This window comes from Rhinopithecus roxellana, chromosome 12, assembly GCF_007565055.1.
Source record: "Rhinopithecus roxellana isolate Shanxi Qingling chromosome 12, ASM756505v1, whole genome shotgun sequence".
NCBI lineage: Eukaryota > Metazoa > Chordata > Mammalia > Primates > Cercopithecidae > Rhinopithecus > Rhinopithecus roxellana.
The window spans coordinates 28,306,349-28,329,036 of NC_044560.1; the positions used below are offsets into that span (position 1 = coordinate 28,306,349).

The following is a 22,688-nucleotide window of genomic DNA, read 5'->3' on the forward strand; positions in this document are numbered from 1 at the left end:
CCCACCACCACGCCTGGCTAATTTTTGTATTTTTAGTAGAGACAGAGTTTCACCATGTTGGCCAGACTGGTCTCGAACTCCTGAACTCAGGTGATCCTCCCGCCTTGGCCTCCCAAAATGCTAAGAATACAGGCATGAGCCACCGCGCCTGTCCTTCTGTAGCCTGTTTTTTTTTTTTTTTTTTTTTTTTGAGACGGAGTCTCGCTCTGATCGCCCAGGCTGGAGTGCAGTGCCCGGATATCAGCTCACTGCAAGCTCCGCCTCCCGGGTTTACACCATCCTCCTGCGTCAGCCTCCCGAGTAGCCAGGACTACAGGCACCCGCCACCTCGCCCAGCTAGTTTTTTTTTTTTTTTGTATTTTTTAGTAGAGACGGGGTTTCACCGTATTAGCCAGGATGGTCTCGATCTCCTGACCTCGTGATCCGCCCGTCTCGGCCTCCCAAAGTGCTGGGATTACAGGCTTGAGCCACCGCGCCCCGCCTGTAGCCCGTTTTTATGCTACCTACTAACTTGACATTTCTAACTAGCATATTTCAGCCTATCCAGTGCACATCTATCTATATCACGAGTGGAACAAAATCTATTACTGTCTCTGAACCAGAGAGCTTTCATACACTTTTACTCTCTTCATTTCTCTACCTTCCCTGGTTTGGTTAAAATAATTTAGAATTTTAGTTCTAGGAGACTGTTTAAACATTATTCCTCTTCTATTTAAAGAGTCTCTTCCTCACAACTGCCTCTCACATACAGCCACACTATCAATAATTGCTCAGTTTTCCTGGTTTGATTGTTCACTCCTCTATGAACGGTTTTTGCCATTTTCAAAAATTGTTTCATTGTTTTTAAGTGTTATCTTCTCACGTGGCTAAAAACTTTCTTTAGACTGCTGCTTTTTCCACAGACGCACGCTCTTAATTTGGCAAGATGTTATTCTCTTACAGATCTGTGAAAATAGGAAGTGGATTTTTTAAAGGTTATTTTCTATTTCCTGCATGAACTCTGTTTCAGCGAAGACCACTTTCTAAAAAGCTGCGCTATCCAATGGCTATTTAAACTTAAATAAAATTAGAAACCCAGTTCCTGAGTTGCACTGGCTATATTTCATACATATGCCCTTTACAATGGCTAGATGACAGCTATGCTGATGGAGTGCCTGATTCCGCATGTGGCACCGAATGTCTCCCACGGTGGGCGGCATGGATAGAGGGCACGTCCACCACTGTGGGAAGGTCCTAGGTATTCATATTTATAATATAGTTCTAGATTGCTCAGTTTTGGTGTCTGGTGTGGGTTCCATCAGGAATTGTGTAAAACAGGATTTGGCAAACGATGGCAGGCTGAATCCAGCCAGCTGCCTGTTTGTGTAAATAAAGTTTTACTAGGAGACAGTCACCCTCCTCCATTTAATGCTAAGGCTGTTTTGGTGCTGTTAGGGCCCATTAAGTAGCTAGGACAAAGTCTGTAAGGCCTATAGAGCCTCAAAATATTCACTACTTGGCTCTTTATAGAAGAAATGTACCAGCCTCTTGTCTAAAACATTGTTTGATTTTTCTGAGCAGTCCTCCCCACGACTGCAGTGGTTGGTAGGTGATATGGTTTGGCTGTGTCTCCACCCAAATCTCATCTTGAACTGTAGCTCCCATAATTCCCCTGTGTTGTGGGAGGGACCCAGGGGGAGATAACCGAATACTGTTCTCGTGGTAGTGAAGAAGTCTCTCGAGAGCTGATGGTTTTCTAAGGGGTTTCCGCTTTCGCTCGGCTCTCATTCTCTCTTGCCTGCCACCATATAAGATGTGACTTTCGCCTTCTGCTATGATTGTGAGGCCTCCCCAGCCACGTGGAACTGTGAGTCCATTAAATCTCTTTTTCTTTATAAATTCCCCAGTCTGGAGTATGCCCTTAGCAGCCGCGTGAGAACGGACTGATACAGTAGGTCAGAAGTGGTGCCCCCAACAACTCCCCAGAAATGGGAACACATTGGTGAGCATGCAAGCTTCTTTTCTCATCCTCTGCAAACAGCAGAGGGCTGGCAAGAAGGGGCCCCTGGGATGCAACGAGCAGGAATGGCTCAGAAATCAGGCCTCTCCCAAGACGTGCTGACCAGGACACGTGATCTCCTCCACACACCTCCCTCTCCTTGTATCACTTCTACAGGCACGGGTGCCCTGTTGAATTTTGAGTCTTTTTTTTCCCTTTTACATTTGTTTCAGGTTGCATCAATGTGAAGCTGGAAAGAGAGGAAGTCAAACATGTTTTTAGGCTGCCCTTATGGTCCTCCCCTATATATTTTAATAGATGGAATTTGCTTATTAGGCTAATGTCAAGTTTATTTCAGTACATATTCTCTTAGTCCGTAACAACTTTAAGGTCCTAAAAGGATTCTGGAATTGCTAGATTTATTATAAGGGCAGTCAGTTATCAGCTTTAGGAATATTTCACCACCCTCCTGAGAGCCTCACGCCATATATGCCCTTTACAATGGCTACATGATAGCTATGCCGGTCAAGGTCACTCAGATAATTCAAAATCTATCCATGGGCTTCCAGTCCTAGCTATTTTTAGGGCCTTGACTATATTCTAACTAGTACTTAAAACAGTGAAATCAATCAACCTAAATGCAAGGAGGAAGCGGATGACGTACTGTAGGGTCCTGAGTGAGTTCTGAGGAGTTGGTACAAAGAGGGAAGGCTTTGCTGAGACCAGGGTCACTGGTATTCAGGCCCTATCCCCGGTGCCCGATTCACCAAATGAAAATGTGGCCCCAAGGAAAGAAGATACTCCAACGACGTTCTGCACAAGACCAGACTTCGAAGCCTTCGCGGGGGAGAAAACGATACAACCTTCGGAAACTGAACGTAAAGATCACAGCGACTGTAACGCACCGGCCTCTGCGGGCTTACCCTGTCCCTGCTTTTTACCTGTATGTCATCCATGGGCTGGGCGCATTCTTCATTTTCTGCACTATCACGGTAGGACCCCAGCTCTGTATTCACCACCTCTCTGTTAGCCATCATCAGGACACTCATTGGTTCCCGTGGACGCACCTGTGAAGGTGCTGCCTCCTTTCCTACACTGGTCCCCTTCGGATTTCCAGTCACCTGTACTGTAGACACACCAATGTAAAGATCTTTGGAATTCCACTTTCCTACAGGCTGAGATCCAGAGGCTTGAAATGCTGCAGTCTCTGGAGTGGGAGGGGAGAGTTCCCGGCTGAAGTCCCTCACTCCTTCACTGGGGCTGAGTGTCTCGGGGACAGACTGCTTAGAACTAGGGCTTTGCTTCCTGATATTTGGCTCTTCCAGACTCAGTGCAGTGGGAAGCAGCTTCTCCTGCCTTGTCTGGAAGTACTCAGGGTTCAATTTATGCTTTTTGGGAGCCGGATAATCTTTGTGGCTCTCACTGCTGTAGTAATTAGAGGGTTCAGAACGAGGTCTTCTCAGCTCTGAAAAGTACAGTAGAAAGGATAGTCAGGACAGGAGATACAACTAGGAATCCTAAAGATTCAACACTTTCTCTATGCCTGAGAGACACCAAGCGCAAAGCCGGAACTCAAGACCCGTCCCTAACGTTTCAATATCCCCAGGAGCATACATCAGATTCAGATCATCCTCCTCCAAAATTATGTATTTCTTGCATGAACATAGAACTTTTGCTACTTTCTTCTGTACTGGGGGAGGGGGCAGCACTAAGCATTCTTAAGGAAAAATCAGAAACATGAACAAAAAATCAGAAATGTTTGTGACTATCCTATGGACTTTGCTGAGGGCAGCTGCATGAAAGCAAACGGGATCTCTGTCAAGCTCTGAGATGTCATGATTCTGAATTCTTACCTGGGTTGGTGCTTGCAATAACAGTGACTCCCTTGGGTATTTCTGGAGAGCTGATGGCTTCGCTGTGCCACTGGGCCATCCAGCTCTCTGTGCTGGGCTCTTCGCTTGCAGGACAGTGGATTCTGGGGTTCTGTCCAAGCTGAGCCTGCTCATCTCTCTGCAGGTGCTCCAGACACTCTGCTAACTTCACATGACCCCGTGACCTGGCAATTCCCAAAGGCAGCCTTCCTAGAGAGTCAGGAATCGAGATGGCCCGACGGTCCCACTTGTACAGCACGACGGCAGCTTCCAAGTGCCCTAGGGCACACGCCCACATCTAGAAGACAAGGAGACACAGCAAGCGTTCTCAATCAGAGGTCAAGACCAGACCTGACTTTTGCCATTGGTGCCAACTGACAAACTGGTCCTTGCTGGCAATCTCGGTGGGGCCACTGAAGATTCCCATAGTATCTCCAAAACATGCCATTGTCAGCAAGAGACAACAGTGGGAACCAGGCACATCCGATGCCAGGCTGGAAGGATGGCGAGGGGGCTACGTGAACCCATTCCTTACCAGAGGGGTACAGGAGAAGTGATCCACATTCAAAGGGTCAACTTCCAGTTCCAGGTCAATGCTATCCGCGTGCTTTGTACTATAAGGGAGAGCACCAGAAATTATCACACTATTCATCACCGTTAAAAGGCAACACCACAGTGTTATAAAACCCCACCAAGATGAAACCCAACTGGGCATATAACATCCCCATGGTGAAGAAACAGAGTCCCAGGGCAGCGTGGACACTCCATTTGGCTAGGAGTTCAAAGAAAATAACAAATCCAACATTTAATTATTATCTTACTGGGTATTTCTTGGGAACAAGTTCATAAAACTCCCTTGGAAACTCCTAGGACAAAGCCCTTTGCTCGCCGGCTATAAAGCGGACCGAACGGGGAGATTTCTTCTGCGGGTGGCAGTGCTCAGGAAGAATGTGAGCAAGGACGCGTGAGGCTGACCCCCAGCCAGCTGCACCACAGCCTTACCGCCATTTGATGAGGGTCTGGATTAGGGTGGCATAGCCCTGGGCAGCGGCCAGGTGGAGGAGGGTCATTCCGCGGAACGTCTTGGAGTGGATCAAGTGCTTGGACTTCGCCCAGCAGGCTCGGCTCATCATCTTCTCGCATACCACGACCACACGGCTCTCAAAGCAGCTCCCCAAGGCCCCGGTCCCAGAAGCACACTGTCACGGAAGAGCGCACGTTACGACCTCAGGACTAAAGGCCTTCCACCCCATCAGCGCTTTGATGTAGGGCAAACAAATGCTTTACGATGAGAAACTCACAACGGAAAACGGAAAATACTGAAAATAAAGAAACATTGGCTGGGCATGCTGGCTCATGCCTGAAATCCCAGCACTTTGGGAGGCTGAGGTGGGCAGATCACCTGCAGTCAGGAGTTCAAGACCAGCCTGGCCAACCCTAACCCGAACCCCGTCTCTACTAAAAATACAAAAATTAGCCAGGTGTGGTGGTGGGCACCTGTAATCCCACCTACTCAGAGGTTGAGGCATGAGAATCACTTAAACTGAGGAGGCGGAGGTTGCAGTGAGCCAAGATTGCGCCACTGCACTCCAGCCTGGGCGAAACTGTGTCTCAAAGTAAAAAACAAAACAAACAAAAATTAGCTGGGTGTGGTGGTGTGCACCTGTAGTCCCAGCTACTCGGGAGGCTGAGATGGGAAGATTGCCTGAGCCTGGGGAGTTCAAGGCTACAGTGAGCTGTGATCGCGCCACTGCATTCCAGCCTGGGTGACAGAGCGAGACCTTGCCTCAAAAAATAACAACAACAACAAAAAAACCCAAACCCCAAGAACTGTCCATGAAATTGAGACTAGAATGTGCTTAGCTTCAGCTCAGTAGCACCTCTCTGAAGTTCACAACTCGAAAGACACAAGTCTATCTATTATGGCTGACACTCTGATTAGGAACTTTATGCCGATTCATCTTGGGGAAAGCGTACATAGCCTTAAAAGAAACAGTCGCTCGGCTCTAGCCTTCCTGTAGGCAGTAAACTGTTACGAGACAGTGGAGCAGAATAGCCTTCCTAATGTTTGCACTGGCGGGTATAGTGGCTCTTTCACTCTCTTGCTTCTTCTTAATTTTTTTTTTTTTTTTTTTTTGAGACAGAGTCTCGCTCTGTCACCCAGGCTGGAGTGCAGTGGCAAGATCTTGGCTCACTCCAACCTCTACCTCCTAGGTTCAAGCGATTTCTAACTAATTTTTGTATTTTTAGTGGAGACAGGTCTCACCATGTTGGCCAGGCTGGTCTCGAACTCCTGACCTCAAGTTATCTGCTCGCCTCAGCCTCCCAAAGTGCTAGGTTTACAGGCATGAGCCACCGCGCCCAGCCTCTTGCTTCTTCTGAAGGAGAATTAGATCACTTAGATGTGGATTGTTTTTTCCTTAAAGAAATGACTAAAAGTATCTAATAATAATCCAGTCCTTTGTATAAACTAAAAAGGATACTGAGGAGGGCATTTAGAGATCTTGAAATTTAAGCATTATTAATAACAATAAGGTTTATAGGAAAGAGAAATTTACTAACTTTAACCACATGGTTACTTCCTATGACTCAGTTGTAACGGAAGAAAAATAAAATCAAAGTTAGTAAACTTCAACAGCTTATCTGAGTCTCTGTGACAGCAGTTTTATGTTTAACACTTCCCCAAATAAATGGCACTTCCAGGCTAATTTGTATCTCTGGTGTTATTTAAAAAGTACTTTTTTTTTTTCTGGCAATATACTCCATAAACTTTACTTACTACAGAAATCCTATGCCTCCTCGCGGATTTTTATTTTTAAATGTGGAAAAAATGCCTCCCAAAATAAAAAAGGCACATGATGGGATTGTTACGTCGGCCCCAGCAGAGCTGTAAAAACACCTACAGGAGCAGAGTTAGGCAAACCCAACATGCCACAAACTGACCTTGACTCAAAAGGCCAAGGCACAGCCATTTCACACACACCAGACACGAACGAAAGGAAATTTTTTATTTTGTATTAAACAAAAACAGCCATGTCTCTATCCTGCATGGCAAACACAGACATTTACTGAAGGCAACTGAAACTAATGAAAAGATATTCAATAGTGGTTAATAAGGGATGAGATTCTAGGCCAGTTGCGTGGTGGCTGAGCTTTAAAATGACATTACATACTATTCCTTTTTTTTTTTTTGAGACGGAGTCTCGCTCTGTCCCCCAGGCTGGAGTGCAGTGGCCGGATCTCAGCTCACTGCAAGCTCCGCCTCCCAGGTTTATGCCATTCTTCTGCCTCAGTCTACCAAGTAGCTGGGACTACAGGCGCCCGCCACCTTGCCTGACTAGTTTTTTGTATTTTTTAGTAGAGACGGGGTTTCACCGGGTTAGCCAGGATGGTCTCGATCTCCTGACCTCGTGATCCGCCCGTCTCGGCCTCCCAAAGTGCTGGGATTACAGGCTTGAGCCACCGCACCTGGCCACATACCATTCCTTTTATGCCACTTTTGTTGGTGAAAGAAAAAGCATTTTAAGGAGCTCTCTTATGTGAGCCATGAGGTAAATTAATGATTATGTTTTTTATAAAACTTAGTACTCTATCAGCCAGGCGCAGTGGCTCATGCCTGTAATCCCAGCACTTTGGGAGGCCGAGCTGGGTGGATCACCTGAGGTCAGGAGTTTGAGACCAGCCTGGCCAACATGATGAAACCCCATCTCTACTCAAAAGACAAAATTAGCTGGGCGTAGTGGCACACGCCTGTAATCCCAGCTACTAGGGAGGCTGAGGCAGGAGAGTCACTTGAACCTGGGAGGTGGAGGTCGCGGTGAGCCATGATTGTGTCACTGCACTGCAGCCTGGGCGACAGAGCAAGACTCCATGTCAAAAAGGAAAAAAAGAAGCCTATCTTAGCCTTAATAATATTTTACTGTTTGCCAAGTCATTTCTTTCCTGCTGATTTCTGAAGACGGGGGAGCAATATGAAAATGTGAGGAGGAAAGAGGCTAGCTTTTTGGGTGTGACATATGACGCTATTTTAACCTATCATTATTTGGAATATTACTAATACTTGATATTTATGAGGTTCATAAAACCAAAAATATTCACCTAAAAACTTAACTGTGTAAAGGAAATTATAATTTGTCTTGAAGAGAAAGAGGGGTCATTATTTGAGGTTTTTTTTGCAAAGACTGAGTAGTGGAAATAAAAAATACCATCAGCTCCTTTAAATTTATCTTAGGGTTCCCTGAGAAATAATTTCTCCCTGGGAGACTTCCCCAAAATGAACTTCCTAAATGAAATGTATATAAAACCTTCAAGACCAATGGGACTCTGAAACAATATTTGGTAATTGACCTGTATTTGGCAATATCATACATTCTTCATGGAACTTACAGAAAGTCTGTGAAAGACGCTGTAATGTATAATGTCATTCTACACTGAATCATTACATAAACACTTTCTTTGGGCTCTTTTCATATTGACCTTGAGTTTATAAAAGGCTTATATGAATTACTGAATTCAATTATGTTTTATAGCTATACTTAAGATAGGGATAAAATACAGAGCAGAAAGTAGGAAGATTCTAAGGTAATTCTGAACCTTAGCAGAATCTGAGTCACCATCTGGCCTTTTTTTTCTTTTTTTTTTTGAGATAGGTCTTTTTTTTTTTTTTTTTTTTTAGACGGAGTCTTGCTCTGTCGCCCGGGCTGGAGTGCAGTGGCCGGATCTCAGCTCACTGCAAGCTCCACCTCCCGGGTTTACGCCATTCTCCTGCCTCAGCCTCCGGAGTAGCTGTGACTACAGGCGCCCACCACCTCGCCCAGCTAGTTTTTTGTATTTTTAGTAGAGACGGGGTTTCACCGTGTTAGCCAGGATGGTCTCGATCTCCTGACCTCGTGATCCACCTGTCTCGGCCTCCCAAAGTGCTGGGATTACAGGCTTGAGCCACCGCGCCCGGCCAAGATAGGGTCTTATTCTATTGACCAGGTCGGAGTGCAGTGGAGTGATCATGGCTCACTGCAGCCTCAACTCCCAGGCTCAAGTGATCCTCCCACTTCAGCCTCCTGAATAGCTGGGACCACAGGGATGTACCACCACGCCTAACTTTTAAATTATTTTTTAGAGAGACAGGGTCTCAGTATGTTGCCCAGGCTGGTCTTGAATCCCTGGGCTCAAGCAATCCTCCCGTCTTGGCCTCCTAAAGTGCTAGGATTATAGGTGTGCACCACCACGCCCAGCTGATATCTATTTTCCAATTGGTTGCCCTTAACTCCCACTGCCCTGTAGTTCAGTAGTGAATTCTGAGATGAACAGACATAACTTAAGGATTAGGTGGGTAAACAACTGAGAAGCTCCACATTCCACGGCTTCTTCCATACTGCACAGATTGTAATGCTTAAAAGCACAGGTACTGTCAAGTACTCCCTCAGGCCTTCTGCCTGAATGCAGGGATAGCATCAGCATCAGAGAAGAGGCCTGTGATCCATCCACTGCCTCGCCAATCCATAAACATGAAGCGAACTGGGAGCTGAGCATCAGCGCCGCCTCGTACCTGTGCCTGGCTCCCTCCATTCCCGCTCCCGCTGCCGCCTCCACTGCTGCCGCCTCCGCTCGCCTGTTTGTGCTGCTGGGACCCCGTCATCTCAGCCATCCTCCTCTCCATCTGCTCCAGTCGTTCCAGGATGGACATCCTGAACTGGTTATCTAGGGCAGAGCAGGAGGAAGAGTAAGGTTGTGTTCTGGAAGAAAAGCAGTCAACATGTGGCCTTGCCCGCCTTGCGAGACCAGCATCCAAATGCTGTTCGTAACTTCACCAAAACAGAGAGGTCTCTGCAGGCCAGAGTTCCCCAGCACGATCATGAGTCTGTCAGCTCACACAGGATGGTGGCATCTTCAGCAGCCCAAAGTTCTCGGATAAAAGACCAGAAAACATCTTTTTGTCAGAGATCAAAAAGAGGTTCAGGTTCCTGTCCCCCGGTTTCTTTGTCAAATTCCCCAATGGAAACCCTGACATGAGATCTGGTAGAGAGCCCTCTAGAGCGAGCAAAATAAATAAATACAATTTAAATTAAACTAGTAGAAGAAAGCAATCACGGCAAGAAAGGAAGGTATGTTAGACCAAATTAAAAAAAAAAAAAAAAAAGGTAGTATCTCTTCTACCAAAACACTGAGTTTTTACAAAAAAAAATTTTTTTAATTTTATTTCCTGACCCAGGCTCTAGCCTTTATAATTTACTTCAGGAATAGCATTATTCAGTGCCTGAGAATGTTACACCCCTTTTTGTTTTGAGACAGTCTCACGTGGTTGCCCAGACTAGAGTGCAGTGGTGTGATCTAGGCTTACCCGCAACTTCCACTTCCCAGGCTCAAGCCATCCTCCCACCTCAGCCTCCCAAGCAGATGGAACCACAGGTGTGCACCACCATGCCCAGCTAATTTTTGTTTTAGCCCCTTTTTTTTTTTTAGAGATGGAGTTTCACCATGTTGCCCAGGCGGTCTCAAACTCCTGGGCTCAAGGAATCAAAGTGCCGGGAGTACAGGCATGAACCACCATACCCAGCCACATTTGATGTCTTTTTTTTTTTTTTTTTGAGACAGAGTCTCCTGGTGCCGCCCAGGCTGGAGTACCAGTGGCGCAATCTCAGCTCACTGCAAGCCTCAGCCTCCCAAGTAGCTGGGATGACAGCCGCCTGCCACCACACCTAGCTAATTTTAGTATTTTTAGTAGAGACGGGGTTTCACTATGTTGGCCAGACTGGTCTTGAACTCCTGACCTCGGGATCTGCCCGACTTGGCCTCCCAAACTGCTGGGATTACAGGCGTGAGCCACTGCGCCCAGCCCCACATTTCTTTTAACACGTGTCTCATCAGAGACAAACATAAATAGGTACCTCAACTTCTACATCAGAGAAACAACAGGAATTACTGTTGGAGCTGGGATTGAAACTCAAAGAGAAAACATGTTGTGATTCTGTACCACTTTACCAAGATCAGAACACATCTCTCCACATTCCTGCATTTACACACACGTGTGTGTGCACACACAAGCATACACGTTAGAGTTGGGTCACCTATCCGTGTACATAAGAGGAGTTAAATCGATGTGAAAATCGATCTGCCCATACTCGCTTCATATATATATAATATATACATTATATATGTCATAATATAACATATCATATATAAAATATATGATCTATAATAATATATATGTTAAAATATATATATAGAGAGAGAGAGACTTTTTTTGAGATGGAAGCTCACTCTGTTGCCTAGGCTGGAGTGCAGTGGCATGATCTCGGCTCACTGCAACCTCCGCCTCCTGGGTTCAAGCAATTATCCTAGCTCAGCCACCCGAGTAGCTGGGACTACAGGCACATGCCACCATGCCCAGGTACATTTTTTTGTATTTTTAGTAGAGACGGGGTTTCACCATGTTGGCCAGGCTGGTCGTGAACTCCTGACCTCAAGTAATCTGCCCACCTCAGCCTCCCAAACTGCTGGGATTACAGGCGTGAGACCCGGCGCCTGGCCACACTTCACAAATTTTAAGGAACACTGTGCCAGCTATTCAATAGCAAACAGGGGAGGTCTCTCCCTCCTCGAGCATAGGCAGACCTTGGTAAGTGAAGAAGGCAGCATAATGTGATAAGGAGGGATGGGGTGGGGACAGAGTTTAGACAAGTCAGGAAAGGTGACACTTCAAGTTTGATCAGTATGATGAGAAGGAGCCAAACATGTCCAGAACTGGGGCCTGGTAATAGCACATGCAAAGGCCCTGAGGCAGGGCATTCAGGGAGCAGAAGACTGCGTGGCTGGAGCACAGAGGTAGGGAGAGCAGGAGACGATAGAGCTAGAGGTGTGCAGAAGCCAGACAGTGAACAACTATGCAGAGCCCTGACTCTGCCATATAATAGTGCAGAGCCCTGGCTCTGCCATATAATAGCTGTGTAGTTTTGAACTTAGAACAAAACCTTTGATGCCTCAGTTTCCTCACCCCTTAAATGGGGACAGTAGTTATATCTACCTCAGAGGACTGTTAATCTATGTAAGTGCTCAGAACACGATAAATCCTAGGTTAGCGTGCTTGCCATCACCATCATCTTTAGACAAATGAAGTCAATGTCTGTAGAAGCTGACTGAACAGCTGTGACCACATATTTCTCCTCCAACTGTTGAGAACATAACTATTTTCAAAATACAGTCATCTGAATTATGCAAAGGGATAATCTGGAAAAGAAATATTTTATCACCACTCCTTACCATCCTGACTATAAATTCCAAGACTAGTGAGCAAAGCGTACGACGGTTCCATGTGAGAGAAAACAACAGGCACAGCTAGCACTCATAGAATGCTTCCTGCATGCCAGGCACCACTGTGTCACTGTGCAGATACTAACTCATTTACTCTTCACAACCATCACATGAGATAAGTATTGTTATTATCCTCCTTTTCCAGATGAGAAAACTGAGGCACATGGAGATAACCCATCTGTTTGGCCCCAGGGCTGGAAGTATAACCAGATATGCCAAGAAGAAGGAAGGGTGATAGGAAGAGAAGACACACAGGCATGAGGCAGTCTTACCAGAAGAAGACAATATTCTCACTCTCCAGAAAGCTTAGCTCTACTCAAAAGACAGTCAATACCCAGTCAGCAGTTCAGTCCTCACTTCAGATCAAACTAATTTTACTTTACTAAAACACAAAAGCAAGAGGAAGACTGCTTTTTAAGAATCTTGATATTATTTTCTGGCTGGGCACGGTGGCTCACGCCTGTAATCCCAGCACTTTCAGAGGCTGAGACAGATCACCTGAGGTCACGAGTTCAAGACCAGCCTGGCCAACATGGTGAAGCCCAGTATCTACTAAAAATACAAAAAAGTTAACCAAGTGTGGTGGTACATGCCTGTAGTCCCAGCTACTCAGGAGGCTGATGCAGGAAAATCGCTTGAACTCAGGAGGTGGAGGTTACAGTGAGCAGAGATGGCACCACTACACTCTAGCCTGGATGATAGAGAGAGACTCTGTCTCAATAAAAAAAAAAAAAAAAAGATTTCTCATATTATTTTCTAATAAACTACTTCCAGGAACAACAATGCAAGAAAGACACTTCCTCTTTTGAAGTGAAAAATAACGTCTTCCTTCCAATTGCACAACTATGGATGGACAGACACAGGCAAACTTGGAGGATCCCACCGCTAAGCGACTCACTCAGTGGCAACTCCCTGCAGGGAAGTAACTGAATACACGCTGGGTGGGGTAACTTGCACACAGCCATTCTCATCCTGTGACCACCAGCAGAAAACACAAGATGATTACTGAGGTGGCGCTGGTGTCCTTACTCCAGATGCCATGCCTCTCCTTTAGAAACCTGAAATCTTGCAGATCACAGGTCTCTTCCATCTGAAGCCTAAGAAGTTGACTCTTCAGTTAGAGTCTAGTTCCAAGCAGCATGGCAGTTGCCCTATGCGGAATATTATAAACTCCCCTGCTTATTCCTAATGCTGCTAAGCCAGACGACCATTTGTCTCAGAACCTACTCGGGGATCCTCATGCATCCCATGGAAATGGCCTGACTGAATTTTAAACCTCCACAGCCACAGATCTGTGATTTCTTCTGCGAGTCTACAAATCTTGCATCTGGTGAAGGAATTTTCAGTATCCATTTGACTTGTTCCGGAGCACTCTGGAACCACTCTGCAACTGAGTGGCCAAGATCAACATCCCATGGCAGACAAAGGGGCAGAAAAGCACCAAACGCGCTCTCTGAGCTGTGGTCAGCCTGGAGTGAGCCTGCCTGCTGCCCGTGGAGGTGGCTTAGTGCTGCAGTGTGCTGCAGTGCGGTCCCCGCATCAGCTGTCCCCTGCCCATCCCCCTGTCAAGCACAGACACTGCAGAAACAGACCTTCCCTGACATCACTGAGTCAGGCCCTGCCCACGGCATCTCCTGGTCAACCGCTCCAACAGTCACAATGACACCGTGTGTGCCACAGAGGTGACCAGCTTTTGTTCCCCAGCTGCATTCCCTGTTGCTACGCCGTGAGTGCATGATATTAAGCTGCTCTGAGAAGCACTTCATGAAAATACTCAGAAGCAATTATGTGCCTCTTAACAAAATCATATCATGCATAACGGCATCTCTGAGTCTCTCAATTCCAAAGGGGAAGGGAGTGATAATTAAAATAAAAAACCAATCTCAAATGCAAATGACTGAGCTGGCATCCCAGGGAGTGAGGTCTGCTGCACTCTGCTGCCCAACTTCAGACAGACTTTCTCCTCACATGTCCTTTCCTCTGCACAGGGCCAGGGCCCAGCTCTTGGGGTTGTAAGGCTTAGATGGATAAAATGATGGTCTTTACATCTCCATACTAGCAAGCCAAAAGCAACACCTTTATGCTTGTTTTGGTTTTATAGCTTTATCAGGATAATTAAAACACTGTGAAATATTTGGCAAATCGAGAGCTGTGCATTGCGTTAACTGTATACTGTGTGTGATAACGGGATACAGGCAATACACTTACTTAGAAGCAAAGAAGAATTTCTGATCATTAGAGTAAAAAAGTACATTTGAAGAATTCACTTATTCATGCACAAATATTCACTGGAGCACCTACTATGTACCAGGCAGAAGGGAGGACCTAGAACAGTAGTGAAAATATCCTTGTCCTCTTTTGTTGACCAACAAATAATTTATGCAGCTCGAACAAACCTGGAGTTTTAAATTAACAAAAGGTGGAGAAGGGGGAGTAGGCATAATGCATAGATTTAGGGGGCTGATGAGTTTGGTCCTAGTTCTCACCCATGATGCTTCAAAGACAACAGGGTCAGCTTTGAGGGCTTCCAAGTGGATGTCCTTAGGACAGCCCGAGTGGAGCAGCTGAACCCCGCCGTCGGGAGAAAATTCTGCACAGAAGAAAAGTTACAAGTGCAAGTTTCCATGGGCACATGAGGCTTAGAGGTGGCTCAAGGCCAGAGGAGGCTTCAGAGGTCCCAGCAAAGAAAGCCAGCTGCTCTAGCTCCACTTCCTGCCTGGTAGTTCCGAGATTTTTAGTTCTTATCCTGAAATACTAGGCTATATCCATGGCACCGGAAGAACAAGTTCCTGCTTCATCACAGAACAGACACTCTATTATTTGCTGCGGCGAGTGAACTCCGGGCAAGGGTACGGAAAACAGGTGCACAGAGATGTGTTTCTAGTAACACAGGTTGGCCTCCTGTTGAAGACATGAGGATGACAGACGCATAATCCAGAGACAGACACGACCATCCTAAGCATTTTACCCAAGAAAATAAACATTTACATAATATTTCTACACATACATGCTTTGGTAAAAAACAGTATAAGGAGCCACCTACTTAGACCCTTCTAGGTATCAATACAAACTTCACAAAAGTTAGTTGCAATGATACCCTACCTTTAAGTGGGAAAAATGATAGAACTTCTGTGGTCACACAGAAGGCCACAAATAAATATATATAGTTTACATCCTGCGGGATGCATAAGTGAATGTTAGACCCAGAACTGCACTGAGCTGTCAGCCACGTCCTCCCCAGCGAAACGACAAACTTTCTGAGGGCATGGAAGAGCAGGGCAGGATAGGAAAACGCAAAAGCAAAAAAAATCCTTTGACAGACAAGGAAGTATCAAATGACACAAAATAAAGTGTCAACCAGGCTGAGGTTCCCCAGCTCTTAACCCCCCTGGGTAAGTTCCATAACTCCTGGATCTAAAGACTCAGGCAAAGTGAGGTCTGAATAATGTCCTACTTCTGGTGCAGAACCTCTGGGTGTGAGTCTCAGCTTCCCTTCCAGTGGCAGAGTCTCCATGCATGACCCACCTGCCTGTTCCTTGCTAGAGGCCATGTGCTGTGAGTGTGTGTGTGTGATCCACCTGCCTGTTCCTGGCTGGAGGCCGTGTGCTGCCCTAGATGGGGGTTTCTGCTCATCCCAGTGACCATTCCTCTAGACCAGTGGTTCTCAAACTTGAGGAGGGCTTCTTAAGACAGACTGCTGAGCCCTGTTCCCAGAGTTTTGGTCCAGTGGGTCTGAGTGAGACCCAGAAGTTGCATTGCTAACAAGGTCCCAGGCAGGCAGTGCTGATGCTTCTGGTCTAGGGCCACATTTCAAGAACCGCTGCCCTAAGACCCTGGACTGTTTCCACAGTGAAAGAATGACTCCTTTCTCCTCCACCCAAGTGCCTGTTAAAGAATGACCCCAGAACCACCTGCTCAAACAGAAGCAGAGATTCCTACCCAGCATGGGTACGTGAAGCGTCACCTCATCTGAACCATGCCAGAGCCGTCCACAGTAGCTCTGTCGACAATTACTGGGTGCACATTTTCTTCTCAAGCACCCCACCAACTCAGATCAGGCAAAACTTGAAAACGATTTAAAACCCAGCCACCTGTGCTGCTGTCTGCAATGGATCAAGTACTCCTCTACCATTCCCATTGCATCTGACCTCTTTATTACTTTGTCCTTTACTCAGCTGACAACATGGGCTGTCTTTCCAGGTGTCTGTCTCTGCCTCTCATGCTTCTCTAAAGCAGTCTATTTTCCTGAATGGTTCCAGGGAATGACGAAGGATACATTCACCTTCATGCAGTAGTTTCTTCCCGCTACCTTCCAGACATGCACGCGCACGTAAATCCCGGACAAAAAGTCAATCATTCTGATGGCTTTCGTAGCAGCCGTCTGGCTCGTGATTCATTCAAAGCTTCTCTTCGTGAACCTCTTCTCCCTGCACTCCTTTTTTGTGGAAGCAGCAGTTTTAGCCTGGGCAGCTCTGAGACAATTGCAAAGAACACAGGAGTAGAAAAAAGAGCCCCAGGTTTAATCCTGTCACTGTGTGACTTTGGAAAAATAATTCCCACTTTGCACCGCCATTTTCTCATCTGTAAAATGGGGATATTAATATGTATCTTCTTGTTTGTGAGGATGAAATAAACTAATAAATGCAATCTTTTTAAGGGATATGGCTCTCTTACGCCTGAGCTATTATTAGACTGGGCCTTCTGCCCAGCCCTATCTATGGGAATACTGTTAAAAAATTAAATTTTTTTGAGTAACTTTAGATTTACAATAAGTTGCAAAGATCGTAGAGTTCCCATATGCCCCTCACTCAGTTTCCTCTAACGTGGTATCTTATTGTAACCACGGGACATTTGTCAAAACTAAGAAACTAGTATTGGTATATTAGAGCTATTAACTAAATTAAAGACTTGAATCCGATTATAGCACTTTTTCCATGAACGTCTTTTTTCTGTTCTAGGATCTAACCCAGGATCCCACATTGTGTTTAGTTTTGAAGTCTCCTTAGTATCCTTGGATCTGTGACAGTTTCTCCATATTCCTTTACTTTTCAAGATTTTAACAGTTTCAGGCCGGGCGCGGTGGCTCACACCTGCAATCCCAGCACTTCGGGAGGCCGAGGCGGGTGGATCACCTGAAGTCAGGAGTTTGAGACTAGCCTGCCCAACATGGTGAAACCTGCCTCTACTAAAAACACAAAAATTAGCTGGGCGTGGTGTTGGGCACCTATAATCCCAGCTACTTGGGAGGTTGAGGCAGAAGAGTTGCTTGAACCCAGGAGGCAGAGGTTGCAGTGAGCCAAGATCACACCACTGAACTCCAGCCTGCCAGCCTGGGTGACAGAGTGAAACTCTGTCTCAAAAAAAAAAAAAAAAAAAAAAGGTTTGAACAGTTTTGAAGAATACTGGTCATGTATTTTGTAGACATCCCTCAACTTAAGTTTGCCTGGTGTTTTCTAATCCTTAGACTGGGTTCTGGGTTTTTAGGAAGAGCATCAGAGGTGAGGCGCCCTGCTCATCACATACAATCAGAGGGTATAATGATGTCCTGGTGAGGTCAACCTCCATCACTTGGTTAAGGCAATGTTTGCCACATTTCTCTACTGTGAAGTTACAATTTTTCTCTTTCCATTCTTTGGAACTAAGTCACTAAGTCCAGTCCCAACAACAAGCAGGTAACTAAGTTCCACCTTGCAGATGGGGGAGTATCTACATGTATTATTTGGAGTTCTCTTGTAAGTAAGATTTGTCCTTATTTAACGTATTTAGTCAATCACTTATATATATCAGTATGGACTCCTGAACATTTATTCTAAACTTTGGGTCACAACCTGATACTGTTATTTATTTTGTTGCTCCGAGTGTTCAAGCTTTGTCCATCAGGAGCTCTTTCTGGCTGACCCTTGTGCCCCTCTGACGTGCCCTCATCCTTTTTTCTTCCTTTTAGCACTTCCTTCCTTTCTGGCATTACAAGATGCTCCAGATTCATCTTTCATTTCCCCTGTGCCAGCCCTAGAACGTCCATTTCTCTAAGGAGTGGAGCTTTGGTTCTTTTTATTGGAGAATGGTATTTAGAAACCAAGATCTGAGTGCTGAGTGTTCATTGCTATTTAGGTATCACTGCTTCCAGGCTTTCTCGATGAGCAGAGCTAAGAAATATATGTATGTATAATAATTCATGTATGTACACTTATCTATAGTTATTTCTGTATCAACCTGTATACACAATAATGTAAACATGAGTTCCCACTGATGTCTCTGTGTCTAATACAGCACTGCAGTGTTTATTAGAGCCTTCTGAGGGCATTTTTTTTTTTAGAGCTGGGGTCTTGCTATGTTGCCCAGACTGGTCCTGAACTCCTGACCTCAAGCTATCCTCCTGCCTGCCTCAGCCTTCCAAAGTGCTGCAATTACAGGCATGAGCCACCATGCCCAGCTGGCATTTTAAAAATAGATTAAACGATGATGAAAGTAACTGTGTGTTACCTAGCTATAATAAACTGATAGATGAAATGCTGAAAAGAAACCTTATTGACATATTAAACTAAAAAAAAAGAGACCTTCAGGTTTAATTCCTGTATCCCAAAAGTATAAGCAGAGGGTATAGTATAATAGTATATTCATTTACATTATACATCAATTGCTAGTTTCCAACAATATTAGAAAGCATAAGTATAAATAGAAAGAGACTCATAATCCCAGAATAGCTTTGAGTATTACAACGATCGAGAAGAAGATGAAAAAACTCTTGCAACCAATAACTGGCCCAAGGGTCAAAGAATGGTCAGTTGGGGCTTCGGATTCCCTTTTGCTGGGTCGGCCCCATCCTACCCTCTCCATCAGGGCTGTTCCACAAAGTGTCACACAGCACAGTCAGGGGACATCTTTTCCTCTTTCTCTGACAGGGATTCCTAGCCTTCAAAGGGACTCACTTTAAAATATCCCAAATTAATATTCACTTAAATGTTTAAAATTCCTTTGCAATGTTTTAAAGACAGAGACAATTTCATGAAATCAGACACCCACAGTGTGTTCTAAGTTTAGAAGGGCTGGGATTTGCTGCTGTAAAAGTGGAGAATCCCGAGTGTCTGGGCGTCTGCTGTGAGTGAGAAAGTGTCTACGCCAGGAAACCAGCTCCTGGCCAGATTTCCCAGGCCCTCAGGCCCCAGCAGCACCTGCTGCTTCCTCTAGATTTTACACAACTCACTTTCAATCTTCAAACTTAATTAATTTTCCTGGTTGTACTAAGCAATACACTGTGCAGTGGTTCCTGATATTTTATCAGATAATTTAGTTTAAAACATTAAGTCCCTCCTCTGGCCAGGCGTGGTGGCTCACACTTGTAATCCCAACACTTTGGGAGGCTGAGGTGAGGTGGATCACCTGAGGTCGGGAGTTTAAGACCAGCCTGGCCAACATAGTGAAATGCCATCTCCACTAAAAATGCAAAAAATTAGCTGGGTTGGGGTGTATGTCTGTAATCGCAGCTACTCGGGAGGATGAGGCAGAAGAATCGCTTGAACCTGGGAGGTGGAGGCTGCAGTGAGCTAAGTTCTCACCACTGCACTTCTGCCTGGGCAATGGAGCGAGACTGTCTCAAAAAAATAAATAAATTAAAATAAAGTAAAATCAATCCCTCCTCCTGAACACACAAAATAAAATGTAAACTCTTTGTTGTGATACGGAATGGATTGTTCTTTAACAACTGTCCCAGACTACGTTTTAGAGTTCTCTCATAACTCAATGTTCTCCAAAATTCCTGGTTCACGACCAGGAATTTTACTTACTTCTGGGCCTCTGCCAAGGCCCACCTTTCCCCTCATCTACCTGGTGAACTTCTTAACTCTTCCGAATGTGGCTCAGACATCACTCCAGTATTATTAATAATAATAATAGCAGCTACTGGACATCTACAGTAAGCCAGACATTCTACATGGATTATGTCGAATCCTCAAAATGACTCTGAAGGAAAGATTTTCCCCTTCATTTTCAGATGAGGAAGCTGATGCTAAGAAAATCTGTTACTTACCCAAGAGCAACCACTTATAAGCATCAGGGCAGAGATTTGAACACAGACTGGACACCAGACCAATGTTCTTTCCGCTATGCCTGGTAAACCTTCCACATTTTGCCCTGGGTCCTAACAGTATTGAGCAAATGAAGGGATAGTTCTTTTCCTACCTGTCATTCCTGCTAGAGGCTAGAATGTGAGCTTTTTGAAAGCAGGGACCGTGTCTTGTATCCCTAGCACCATCCAGAGAGTGAGTGCGTGTGGAAAGGATTATTTTCTCATTTAAACTCCTGGAAGCCTATTTATTGATGAGGTCATCCAAACTCTGGGGCAAGAACCCTGAGCAGCCTCCGCTCCCCACAGTGCAGTCCAGGTGGCTCATACACCAATGAGCAGTTTTATCACCTGTCCAGGGGCAAGAGAGGATGGTCAAAATGATCCAAGCCCAGAAGAGCTGACTTGGAAAGCAAGTATGTCTGCCCGGCTGGCTGCGGTCTGCTTCCAACTCAGGGAAGGAAACCAGGCAGTTACGGTGAAGACTCTGGAAGCAAGGCTGGGAATGAGCTGACTTCACAGGCACACACTGGAACTTCCCAGCAGTGTCACTTTTCTATAGCCACAGAGTTTCGCATGAAAAATACCAATCCCTAACTTTGGCCTGGTGGCTCACGCCTGTAATCCCAGCACTTTGGGAGGCTGGGACGGGTGGATCACTTGAGGTCAGGAGTTCGAGACCAGCCTGGCCAATGCAGTGAACCCCGTCTCTACTAAAAATACAAAAATTAGCCGGGCATGTTGGTAGGTGCCTGTAGTTCCAGCCACTCAGGAGGCTGAGGCAGGAGGATTGCTTGAACCCGGGAAAGGGAGGTTGCAGTGAGCCGAGATCGCACCACTGAACTCCACTCTGGGCGACAGAGTGAGACTCTGCCTCAAAAACAAAACAAGCCGGGCACGGTGGCTCACGTCTGTAATCCCAGCACTTTGGGAGGCCAAGGCGGGTGGATCACGAGGTCAGGAGATCGAGACCATCCTGGCTAACCCGGTGAAACCCCGTCTCTACTAAAAATGCAAAAAATTAGCCGGGCGTGGTGGTGGGCGCCTGTAGTCCCAGCTACTTGGGAGGCTGAGGCAGGAGAATGGCGTGAACCCAGGAGGCGGAGCTTGCAGTGAGCCGAGATCAGGCCACTGCACTCCAGCCTGGGTGACAGAGCGAGACTCCATCTCAAAAAAACAAACAAACAAACAAACAAACAAAAAAAACACCCAACCCCTAACTTTGAGATGTTCCCCCTTTTCAAGAGAAAAATGGACTATTTGGAATACAAATGACTGGCAACCCCCCTCAATGAAAGGAGTGACTTTCGTTAGTTACCAAAATGTTTAACAAGTCAGCCAGGTTCAACTGTTGTATAACATGTGGTTTCAACTGGGTTAAACAAAAGAAACACCTTCTAGAACAGCCCCAGAAAGTGTCCATGAATATAAATGCCTGCACATCAGCTAATGAATAATATCAGCAAACACGAGAACTCGTTATTACAACTGCTGAACTGAGCCACCTTGGGTCCTGTTGCCAGAGGAGAAGAAAAAGTTTTGCCTTGGCAGGTAAGTGAATGAAGAAGCAATCGTCAAATACCATCTGCTATTTTAAAACACGTTATTTGTAGCTCAAGTGCACATGTGCTCCCCCGCTGCCATCCATCTCTCATTCCACTTACAGCCCTTGGCTGCCCCGGCAGGGAGAGCTGAGGAGGCAAAGGAGGCATGCCTGCAACTATTTCGGTAGAGCACTGTGAGCGCTGCTTAGGAAGTCTCCTAAATTTTTTAGGAAGCTCAGAAGGACAGGGAAAATGAAGTCACTTAATTCCCTCCCAGAATAAATGGGGCCACGAGAGTATATTAAGCTGCTCCTCCCTGGCAAGCCGTTTAAGATGTCCAAGTGCAGAGGGAAGGGTAAGGGCCGGGTGGAGATAAGGCACAAGCTGTACCACTCTGATTTTCCAAAGCAATGGCTAAATTTAGCCATAGAAAAAACTGCCATACTCCCCTTTTTAAAAACTCTCTGACTCTGTATACCGAAACACTAGAAATGGCAATGAGCAATGCTGCTTAGGTCTTCTTCTTGTGCGGTAATTCTGGATCCATATTTCTTCTTCCTGGTCTTTGTTTTACATTATCCCCATATTCAGTCTTGGACTCATTAAGAAAAATCATTCAGGATGCTGCCAAAACCACGGACCAACAGCGATTAGACAAAACGTTACAACAGCAGCAAAGCAAACTGACGATCATTTCTCATTTGAAATCTTCGGGTGTCTCAGTGTGAAAATCTCAAACCTATTCTCCAAGGAACATTCAGGCAGGCAGCCACATCACAACACAGTCTCGAGCACCGACGGCACCGCCGCCACACAGGAGCCAACTCTGCTGTCAGTGAAGTGACAAATCCAACTAAGACAAAGGTAGGAAAACTGCAGCTAATTAGCATGGAGTACTAAAGAGCTTTGGAACTCCGATACAGATT

General features: G+C 45.7%; 1 protein-coding gene across 8 annotated transcripts in view; it reads right to left on the bottom strand.

Annotated features, from left to right (window-relative positions):
- CAMTA1 (calmodulin binding transcription activator 1) overlaps window positions 1-22,688 on the bottom strand; it is a 974,629-nt gene that overhangs the window by 27,715 nt on the left and 924,226 nt on the right. For 5 of the 8 annotated variants that reach the window (XM_030942613.1, XM_030942616.1, XM_030942614.1 and 2 more), the window contains 5 exons: window positions 9,395-9,546; window positions 4,852-5,048; window positions 4,385-4,463; window positions 3,832-4,147; window positions 2,920-3,104 (listed from right to left, as the gene is read on the bottom strand). In XM_030942613.1, the coding sequence (XP_030798473.1) occupies window positions 2,920-3,104; window positions 3,832-4,147; window positions 4,385-4,463; window positions 4,852-5,048; window positions 9,395-9,546 (929 nt within the window). Of the gene's footprint in view, window positions 1-2,919; window positions 3,444-3,831; window positions 4,148-4,384; window positions 4,464-4,851; window positions 5,049-9,394; window positions 9,547-22,688 lie in introns of all 8 variants that reach the window. The other 3 variants (XM_030942611.1, XM_030942612.1, XM_030942617.1) reach the window with 1 other exon arrangement.